The 11437-nt window shown below is 40.2% G+C and overlaps 1 protein-coding gene across 1 annotated transcript; it reads right to left on the bottom strand.

Moving 5' to 3' along the window:
- Window positions 1-226: 226 nt before the first annotated feature.
- Window positions 227-9921, bottom strand: LOC149258038 (germin-like protein 8-2). Its single transcript, XM_089398010.1, has 3 exons — window positions 9792-9921; window positions 9164-9689; window positions 227-293 (listed from the first exon to the last, which is right to left on the bottom strand). The coding sequence occupies exons 1-3, from the start codon at window positions 9919-9921 to the stop codon at window positions 227-229; spliced, it is 723 nt and encodes a 240-aa protein (XP_089254136.1).
- Between the last annotated feature and the right edge of the window lie 1516 nt (window positions 9922-11437).

Below are 11437 nucleotides of genomic sequence, written 5' to 3'. Positions count from 1 at the left end.
GCCTAAACCATTCCCAATGTCTCGCAAAGAGTCTTCGTCCCAATACTCCAGAGGGAGAGAATAAAGGTGCAACCACACCGGGGCCCAGCTCAGATCTTCTTTGTCCGGGTTAAAGCGCTTGATCCATCCTCTTAGGTATAGCCCTACTGCATTGAAGAAATATGGTCCTCCATCCAACACCCTATTTCAGTCCTCTAGACAATTGAAAATGGTAGTAAAGAAGCCCTTAGGCCCTAACTGCAGTGTTATGTGCCCTTTTGGCTTCCATTTGGCTGTGATCCAGCCATGTAAAGCTTTCTCCATTGGCCAAAGGCCTATGAACTTTTCTATCTCTCATAATTGGATCTGAGTGTTGATGCGCTGACTTGGGTGCTCGATTTTGGGTCTGTCAATTGCTACCGGCTTGCAGGTGTTTGAAGTCACTCGTGGTTCTTCATTTGTGTTGTTATTTGTTGGCGTATTTTCATTCTCTGTTGCTGTATATTCTGGATGGTCCATCCCGACATTTTCAGTCTGTCACAGGCCGTTTTTCATATCAGCGGGGGGAGGCATCATGTCCTCCCCTTGAGGGGATTCCATTGCGCGATAGCTGTTCTTATTGTGCTGTAGCTGCCTTATGGTTGAAGGTTAATGGCAGAACGACGCAGTCTATGAAGGTCTGCGAGTAGCAGAGTAGCATCAAACCCTAAGCGCTCCGCTATCCATTTTCTTTTTTTGACATAAACGGTTAGTTTTTATTTAAAATTCGGCAAATTAGCTGCCGAGGACTTTAACATTGAAACCCTGTATTTCCTTGTTACAGTCGGCAGGGAAAGAATATTTTACTTTTGAATAGTCCGCTGAATGAGTTACACTGTGAATGCAGATAGAGGCTTGAAAAAGAACTTGATTTGGTTTCAGAATGGTGCCTTGAAATTCTGTTGCTTTTGCTTTCTGTGACGTAGCTCTACTTCCTAGCTTGCAGAGAGGAGATCCAACACACCGAAGTGCCGGATCATCCGAAGAATCACTGCGTTTTCTTTTTGAAATTTCTGGCGAAGTGTTATATAGTGTTCAAGAATCCCAAGAGCAGTAACTTGGCCTTGAAGAGGCCCTCGTGAACTCCCCAGCACTTACCCAGATGCAGCAGTGAGTTCCAACGACGAACAGAGATCGAAAATGCCACAATTGCATTCTGAATTTTCCCTTGTGGATGAGTCCGCGTTTCCTAACAGCAGCCAACTCAAAATGGTTCAGTCCCGAAGTCTAGAGAATCTGAATCACCGAAATGCTCAAAGGAACAGAGGCCTAGACAACTCCAAAATTAAGGAATGCTGCAGTTCGATTCAACATCATTTACTAACAGAGATCTCCTTCTCCTGAGAGAGCCTAGGTTGGCTGCCAAGTCCGCCTATGAGTTTAACTTCCTCAGAACATGATAGAAGGATATTTTGTGGAACTTGGACAACAGTAGTCTGATTTTTTTGAGGATGGGTGCTAACTGCACCTGAGAAGGGATCTTTTGAGAGTTCATAGCTTGTATAATTAGTCTGGAGTCTCCAAAGACTGAGATGGAGAGGAGATTCCTATTGATAGCCAGATTTAGACCCTGCCATAGAGTAAGACCCTCTGCTTTGTTGTTTTCTTCATGCCCCAGACGCCAAGCAAAGCGCAGTTCAGTTGAGCCACCTGGGCTTAAGATAATTCCCCCGCTACCCACCTTTCCTGGGTTACCTTTAGAGGCCCCATCGAAGAATAGGAAGTGATCATCCAAAGTAGATCTCCATTTGATGAATTCCTGTTCTTCCAGACGAATTTCCCAATGAGAAGGGGCTTTAGCAGGAGGAATGGATCTATTCTGATGATTTGGAACAAGCTATTTTAACCATTGATCTTCGTCGCTGTCCAGAATCATGCCATTTCTTATGTTGGGTTTGGTATCTAAGGCCTCCCCCAACAGAGCTTTGATCTTAGTGATAATTCTGACCGGGTTACAACTCTCCTCCCTAAATATTCTGTTGTGCCTCTCCAACCACAGTTTCCATCATGTGAATTTGGGTATCCACATCCAACCAGTCTTGAGAAGGCTTCTTTTGGAGAGACAGAATGGGGATAACCTGGCCCAGTTTCTTAGTAGGTCTTGAATATTTCCTGGAAGCTCTATTTTGTCAGGTCCTAACATCAGGACACCCTTCCAAACTTCTTGAGCAAAGGGTCACAATAAGAATAGGTTGTTAGCTGTTTCTTCATCCGATGCACAAAGAGGGCACCTGGAGGGACCTTCCATTCCACACTTCCTCATGTTATCTCTAGCGAGGATACTTTTATGCGCCAGAGTCCAGCAAAAGAAGTCAATTTTGGGGAGAGCAGGAAAAGACCAAATAAATTTCCATTGAGTTGGCTCTGGGGAGATGCTAGGGACATCCATCATACTTTTGTAACCTTTTGCTACTGAGTAAGAGCCTGAAAGAGAACCCCACCCTCTTTTGTCCTTGGAAGAGGCCTTTAAGGGAGATTTTCCTTGGAGCAAATCCAACAATAAGTTGGCTTCACCATCCAGCCAATGAGGGACCTCCCCCAAATTCCAACCATCCCATAGACTTTCTGCATCATTTGTCCAATTGGAGATGTCCCAAAGGGTTTCTAGATTGCTGGCTTGAAGCCAAGCTCTGATATTTTCCAGTTCTGCCATCTAATTCAAGGGTTGATCTCCAAGAATCGAGTCTTCCCAAATTTTTATTTTTTTCCCATTACCTAGGATCCAATAAAGCTTATGACTGAAAAGTTTCAAAGTTGTGAGATAGAGTTTGAAAATTGGTGATCCTTTGGAAATTCTAGGAGGCTGGTCCAAGCACCTCAAACGCTGCCCATGAAAATATTTTTTCCACAGAACTCTCTTGATCCAACTAGGATTCCCAGAAACAATGTTCCAAAGGAGCTTGGAGCCCAGAGCAAGATTTTGGGCTGCCAGATCCCACATTTGGAGACCTCCTTTCAAGAATGGCTTCTTAATAGTGTCCCAATTAACTAAATGGAGCCTTCTTTCATTATTTTTCCCTCCCTCCCACATAAATCTTCTCAGGAGACCATCCACTTTACTAATAAAGGTTTTAGGGGCTAGTAGAATGGAGTTCTGATAAACTGGGAGACTTATGAGAACAGATTTCATAAGGATTACCTTCCCAGCATTATTCAACCATGAGGCTCCCCAAGCTTGTATTCTGAGTTTTAGCTTGTCTAGCAGGGGCATCCAGTGAGCTACCTTAGGATTTGATTTGAAAATTGGGATCCCAATATACTTAAATGACTCCCAGGTCAGGGTTATTTCCATTTCTAATAGCCTTGCTATGTCTGTCAAATCTTTTATCGAGCAATTCCAGCCATAGATCGTGCTTTTTAGATAGTTAATCTTGCTGCTCGAAACCTCCCTATAAATGTCCAGCTCCTTCTTGAAGGTTCTAGCAGAATTTATGCTAGCTCCTCCAAGAAATAATGTATCATCAGCAAACTGGGCATGATTTATGTCTTTAACATTGTGAGCCATTCTCAGGCCTGGCAGAGTTTGGATCTGTTGACAATAGTCTAGCTAGAAGCTGAGCACCGAAGCTTGAATGGCGTAAAGAAGTGGGGACAAAGGGAAACCTTGTCTTAGCCCCCTCGAGGCCTGGAAAAATTTCGTTGAACGACCATTAACCAGAGGCGCTATCCAAGGGGAGGCAATGCAGGCTTTCACCCAAGTTATGAGAACTTTTGAGAAGCCAAATTTCTCCATCACAGAAAACAGGAAATCATGTCTCACCCTGTCAAAGGCATTTATCAAATCTAGCTTAATCACCATGCCTTTCTCTTTTCGATGAGAGCTCGAACGAATTGCTTCTTGCGCCAGCACAATATTGTCAAGAATCTTTCTCCCTTTTATGAATCCTCCTTGGTTTTCAGGGATGATGACCGGCAGAATTTTCTTAATACAGTTGGCTATTATTTTTGTAATCAACTTGTAACTTGTATTACACAAAGAAATGGGCCTGAATTTGCTGAAATCAGTGGCGCCTTTGTCTTTCAGAATCAAGGAAAGGAAGGCTGAGTTGGTACTGCCTCCAATCTTGGTGCAGGTCTAAGATTTACGGATCATTCTCAGAAGGTATTTTTTAATTGTAGGCCAGCAAGTCAGGTAGAACCTTGCAGTGAACCCATCAGGGCCCAGGGCTTTATCCGGATCCATGCAATCCAAAGCTTCTTTAATCTCATTCATACTAATTGGAGCAGTCAACATAATGTTGTCAGAATATTGAACACAATGAGGAATAAGATCAATCGAATAGGCTTGAGAATCGATAGGAGGGTCTTCCAGGGCAGAGTAAAGATCTTTGAAGAAGGAGTGGGCCGCTCGCTTTATGCCTTCAAAATCTTTAACCACAGTGTTTTGATAGTGAATTTCATTTACTGTTTTGAAGTGCTTGCGTGCTTCAGCTTGCTTATGGAAGTAGCTTGTATTTTTGTCTCTGGCCTGTAACCAAAGATTTCTAGACTTTTGTCTCCAGAACTCTTCTTCATCCCTACTTTCTCTATGAAGATATTTTTGCAGCTCTACTTCTTTTTGAAGAAGGACTTGAGTTACATCGGAATTCTCAATTGTTAATTGATGGCCTGCTAAACTGTCATGCCTCTCCTTTCTTTTGGCAGTGGGCGTTTTCAACCCTTTAGCCCACTCCTTGAGATCCCTTTTATGTCTCCTCATTTTTTATTCCCACAAAAAGAAAGGGGATCCTTGAACTTGCCAGTTCCAGGCCTCGGAGACCACCTCATAGAATCCTTCTTGATGAATCCATAGAGAACGGAATCTAAAGGGAATGGGGCCAAGATTTCCGTCCAAGGAGAGCTCGAGCAGAATGGGTTTATGGTGAGAGGTGTAGTTCGGAAAATTTTTAGAGGTGGTCATTAGACCACAAGTCAAGAAGGAGGATTGGACTAGAAATCTGTCCAAATGAGCAGGAATGTGGTCGGGGCCTATCCCTTTGTTTGACCAGGTGAATTTCCCATATGTGGTCTTGATATCCTCCAATTCCTAATCTAAAATGAGGTCTTCAACCCATTCTCTAGCTGGGTCCCTGACCAGCGAGCCCCCCTTTTTCTCTTCTACAGCTAACATTCAGATCATGTGCAATAATATATTTTTTGGGTTGTGCAAGAAAAGATAGGACTAGAGCGAGTCCCAACAATTTTTTTTCTCAGATGGTACGACCAGAGCATAAAGATTGAACATACTTACTTGGTGGCCAGATTCTTTATGGATGAGCTTAGTGAGTAGCCAATGGGGGCAACATTCTTCGTGAATCAAATCATATTTGGAGCTGTCCCAAAAGGAGGCAATCCCTCCAGAGGCACCTCTGGCGTTGACTGCTCTCCCGTGGCCTTTATGCTAGAATGCTTTGCTTGCTTGGAGGAGTAGAAGGTCCTCCAGTTTTGTCTCCTGGATCAGAAGGATTTCAGTCTAGTACATCCCTACACTATCTTTCAAAGCTTCTTCTTTCAACTTGCTACCTAACCCTCTACAATTCCAGGAGACGTATTTCATTATTTACTGGCTTGGAAGGTTGTGGCTCCTTTTGGAGCCTGACCATGCTTGCGCCTAGATGTGGTATTCATCATTCCTTTGAGAGTTTTCTAAGAGCCTTGGAGAACATCCAGATAAGTTTGTTCCTCTCTCTATTTCTTCTTGGACTTTCGACCCCTAGCCGACTTGATAGGAGTGAGTTGCGAGCTGTCTGAATCTGAGACTCCATCTTCTGAATCTCCCTCAAAATCGGAGCCCATACTGATGCGCTCCTCGTTTTCTTCTTTTTCACCTTGTTCATCCTCTTTTGGAGGAAGATTTGACTTTGCCTCTGCTTCTTTCACTTTCTTCGACGGGTCTTCTAGTTCCTCTTGGGTTCCAATGGCATCTGTCTTTACCCCAGAGGAAGAACCCTCTTTTGGAACTTCTTTGGCTTTTGGTTTAGGCCAAGGCTTCACCAATGGCCCTGAATTTTTCTTCTCAGTTGGTTTTGGGACTGCCTTTCCCTTTTTGATTTCTTTCCATCCTTATTCGTCCACTTTGTCCCCAGTTGGAGCTTTTTGGAAATTTCTTTGGAAGTGTCCATGTTCGTGACAGGTTCTCATTTGAAAGGCAGTTGCTCGTAATCCAATTTTTGATAGTGATGCCATTCTCCGACTGTAAGTTTTACCGATTCGGGTAGTCCAGCTCCCAGATCGATTTCCACATAGATTCTTGCTCATGGATATTGGCTCTTGTTATCTGCTTTGTCAATGAAATGGCCTAGGCAATTTCCAATCTTCTGCAAGGTGTGATAGGTTCAGCAATGGATCGGAAGATTGGGAAGCCGGACCCAGAATGGGACCTATTTAGGGGTATCGATTGAGGGATCGAAGTCGAGGTTCCACTTATTAAGATATAGACCCTGATTTCCAATAAAATACGGACCGTTTCTGAAAACCAAATCTCGATCTTCTTTGGAGGTGAATTGGAAAATGAAATACCCTCTTCCGACAACATAGCAGATCACATTGTTTTCCAGTTGGGGCCTCCAGTTGCGTTGGATCCAGTCATCTATTGTTTTTGTAGAGGGCCAGCATCCCATAAATTGTCCTACAAACCCTCTGTCAGCTAGGGCTAGGGCGATTTTCATTGGTTGGTCTTCTGGCAGGGTGATCTCAGGAATTTCCTGCAATTTTTTAATGAATTTCGGAACTTCTGGAATCAAATGTTTCTTCGCTTTCTGCGAGAGAAATCTTCTAAATGCTTCTTCTGAAGAGATTGGTGGGGTGGGAGAAGGCTCCCCACCCACAGGCACACTCATGGCAGCGACTACGCTCCTCTACGATCACAAAACCCAAATGCGGATGCTGTGCCCGCAGCAGCACTGGCCGGAGGAGGGAGGCAGAGCCCGATTGCTGGGATGCTGGGAAGGATTGAGAGCCCAGCAGCAAGGGCTGCCAGGTAGGGGTCCTGCGGAGGGCTGTAGGGGCTGAGGAAGCAGGGGCGCCGGAGCTCCAGTTCAGAACGCACGTGCAGATCACCATGAAACTCAGCGCTGCCCTCCATTTTCATTCGAAGTGAAATATCATATTAAACATAGGTTTGATCTAAAGTGGTCATTGTATTAAATATAAAGTTTTGTCTTAAAATATTTTTTTCTCAAAATGCTTTTCTCTTAAATACAAAGTTTTGTCTTAAAATAATTTTGTCTTAAATTGTTTTTGTCTTAAAATAATTTTGTCTTAAAATTTTTTTGTCTCAAAATGCTTTTGTCTTAAATACAAAGTTTTGTCTTAAAATAATTTTGTCTTAAATTGTTTTTGTCTTAAAATAATTTTGTCTTAAACTATTTTTGTCTTAAATATAAAGTTTTGTCTTTAAATTTTTGTCTCAAACTACTTTTGTCTTAAATATAAAGTTTTGTCTCAAAATATTTTCGTCTTAAATTATTTTTGTCTTAAATACAAAGTTTTGTCTTAAAATATTTTTGTCTCAAACTACTTTTGTTTTAAAATATTTTTGTCTTAAATATAAAGTTTTGTCTTAAAATATTTTTGTCTCAACCTATTTTTGTCTTAAATTTTATATTTAAGACAAATCAATTGATCTTAATTTTTAATGTAAAATAGCTAAAATAAAAAATGAGTTTTTGAGACAAAATATTTCTTTTGTCTTAAAAAATGTCTCAAAAGTGCCCTTGTGTAGTCGTGTTCCAAGGCTCTTAAACTATGTAATAGCTTCTCTTGTAGAATTCTAAAGAAATCCTTCCGGCTACAGTTATGACAGAATTTTGTGTTTCTCGTATGTCTCGATAGTGTTTTCATAACTTGTTTCTACATATGTTCAAAGCAATTGTAGGAAGGTCTGGGTAAGGTAGATTAAGTCTTAATCTCTCTGTAATTCCCTGCAAAATCATAATCTTTAGAAAGAGATTAGCTTATTGGACTGTTTGTCTAAGATAAGTCCCCTTTGACTAGTTTTTCTTTCTGTTTTTTAATAGCCATTAAAAGAGATTAGCTTATTAGGCTATCTGTTTGAAATAACTCCTCTTGGAATCGGTTTCACTTTGGCCTTTTGTTACCTTTGAATATGTTTTTGTTGGGCTATAGAAATCTTCTACATGCATCTAAATTTCCCCAGTTGTTAAGTAGTCAGTTTGACTGCTCAATTATTAAGATTCCCCTTACATTTTTCTACCATAGTTCTTGAAAAAACTAAGTCACTATGTCAGGCTAGAAACTGACACTTTCAGAAGGGACCCTGTGAGAGAGGCCTTTAATCATGATTAGGGATTATCATTGATAGCCAAGCATCCCCATTAAAACCATAAATCTGGCCATTGTGTTTCAAAGGATGTTGTTTAGTGACAGGTGAACAATGTTAAACAAAGCCTCATAATTTGGTTTTTAAAATGTTATAAAAATAAATTAAAATAAAATATAAATATTTTGAACATGAAAAGAGTTACTTTTTAGTCATTTGGTTTACCAAGTAAAAATTTCCATGATTAAAAAACAGATTCCATTTTATAATTATTAATAATAAAGTTATAAATTAATTATTTAGTATGATTTACTTTAATCTTGACGATATATATGAAATTACTTTAATCTGAGTGATAGCGAAGTGAATATGACAATGGCAAGAGGCCGTCCAAGAAGAATGAATTCTATTGCTCGTTCAATATTTTGTACATGATCGTGGAATTGTGGAAAAATCCTGTGTCCGTGATGTTTATTACTTGATCTTTTGTTCAATTTTTTCTATAATCTATGTAGTTCTGATAATTCAGGCGGTGTATCAAAGCCGTTCCTGCAGTTTTGAGTAGACTACATTTTTAAAAGAAGGATGTTGTTCTCTTTGTGAGAATGGTGGACGACTTCTTCCTCAGTTTTTGTCTGAACAGTTGAATATTGATTAACGTATTGATTAACGTGAGAAATTTCATAATCCAAATTAACACTGATATGTATTTCCAAGTCTTTGTCAATCGTCAGATTTGAATTATGAAAAACTATTGCTATTATAATTACCTCTCTCAGATAACAACATCGGGAGGTTGGTTTTATTTAACTATATAAATACCACCACCATTGAAGGAAGGAAAGAGCGATGACAGCATCGGATCAAGATCATGAGGATGTGAACCTGCTTTGGATAATTTGGACGAGCTTGTCATCGATCTGGAAAGCTCTGGCGAGCACAGAGGCAGAAACAGGAGGAGAGGCTCCGAACAAGGCCGGCGCAACCTGCTGAGTTCCTGGATTCTGGCTGTTCAGTCCAGAGAAGGCCACTGCGTTGACAGGGCCAATGTTCTGTTGGAAATGCACAAGACCTCGAGGGAACACAAACACGTCTCCCTTCTCCAGCGTTGTGGAGAACGGAGTGTTGTTAGTGGTGATAAAGCCAACCAAGAGAGTACCCTCGATCACCACCAAGATTTCGGTGGCCCGCGGATGTGTGTGAGGAGGGTTGAGGCCGAGAGGAGCAGCGAAATCAAGGCGGACCAACGAAATTCCCAAGGTGTTTAAGCCTGGTAGCTGCGTTACAAAAGCTGGCGTTACAACGAATCCCAACTGGTTACTGGTATCTCCTGGTTTATCTAGGCCCCTCAACCGGAAGTCGTCTGCTGTGACCGTCATCGCATTCTTACATGGAAACCCGTTCACAATAACTGCACAATTCAAAATATATATAAAATGTTATTCACCCATGATCAGCTAGCAGACATTCGCAAACGCACAAGACATACATAATTACAACATGGAAACATTACCATTGCTTTGCATATCAGCAACGCAAATGTCTTGTAAAGGATCTGGATCACTTGCACGCACAATAACAATACTATTCGCGTATGATAAGATCACTAGTACTGCAACTGCTAACGCCGGAAAGGATTCCATGGCTGTAACTCACTATTTTTCTTTTCTTCTATTCGAAAATAAATAGAGATGGACTGAATTTGATTATGAATGGAGAGCGTTGCTCCCTTTTATAACTATGGTAAATGACCCGGTGTTGCAGGTCCACCCACCGAATCCCCTCTGCCGCATACGACTGTGTCAGAGTTCTGGTTAGTTAGAGTCTAGAGTCTATAGTTAGAGTCTAGAGTCTATATATATGTCTGTCGGGAGGATATGGTCAGTTGCGTATTTTCTTTCGACATTCAAAAATAGAAAATGTCTACAGATTGTCTTTTAAAAATGAAAAAGTTTGGTTTCATATAACGTGTTTTACTTTTTCAAACTAAAAAAATTATACAATGATCCGGAGTTTGTTTTAGATTGTCTTTTAAGAATGAAAAAGTCTGCTTTCATATAACATGTTTTACTTTTTCAAACTAAAAAAATTATACAATGATCCGGAGTTTGTTTTAGATTGTCTTTTAAGAATGAAAAAGTCTGCTTTCATATAACATGTTTTACTTTTTCAAACTAAAAAAATTGTACAGTGATCGGGAGTTTGATACAGTTTGGAAGTTAATATTTAATCACAAAAAATAATTAATTGATAATGGTGTTCTATATATATATAAAAAGAGTAAGACTGTATTGCTTAACAAAATCAAAGTTTCAGTTCATAGTTTTACTATCTACTACCATTGCTAGTAATTTTTAGAGCAATTTATTGAATGTGAAACTATATAGTTTTGCCCATCTCCTAATAGAGTTATAGAGCAATATGTTGAATGGGAAATTATATAATTTTGCCCATTTGCCAGTAGAGTTATAGAGCAACCTGCCTATTAGGAAACTCTATAATTTTGACCATCTGTCAATAGAGTTGTTACTCTAAAACTACAAAAATTGTAAAATCTGCACTGGAGTGTTTATGGAGTCATCATATCACAAAAGGCTATCAACCAAAATTTAACAATTATGAATCAAAAGAAGTTAACATATCACAATTATGAATCATAAGAAGTGATACCAACCAACATTTAACAATTATGAATCAGAAGATGTGACACGTGTTTAATCTCTCGCACTAGATCCTAGAGGTGTAGACGTTGTGCTAGTGCATGGAATATGACACTCAATTTGAGCAATGAAAGTGTCCATCCTCTCCACATAGAACCACAAGTTCCGTTATTCTCTTTTCACATCATCAAGGCTAGCAAAAACATTATACCTATCGTCTTGTTTTTCCATAAGAATACTTCCTATCAAGGTTTCCTTTTTCCAATAACAAGTAATGAAAAAATACTACTCTTTTAAGTGTGGCTAGTGTCCGAAATCCACTGCCCACATTCCTCCACTAGCTCTGAATCTGAGAAGAAATGTCTTTCTCTAGCTGTTGTTGGGCACCAAATTGGCCTATCTTTTCCCTGCATTTCCACTCCTCTTTTCATCCCTTTTGTATTCGTTCGCATATATTTACTGTGTAAAACTATGAGGTAATTCCCCCTTTTATCATCTC

Source organism: Pinus tabuliformis, chromosome 6, assembly GCF_031772625.1.
Source record: "Pinus tabuliformis cultivar Carrire ecotype Pingquan chromosome 6, CPIR1, whole genome shotgun sequence".
Lineage (NCBI taxonomy): Eukaryota > Viridiplantae > Streptophyta > Pinopsida > Pinales > Pinaceae > Pinus > Pinus tabuliformis.
This window is presented reverse-complemented; position numbering and strand designations above follow the sequence as displayed.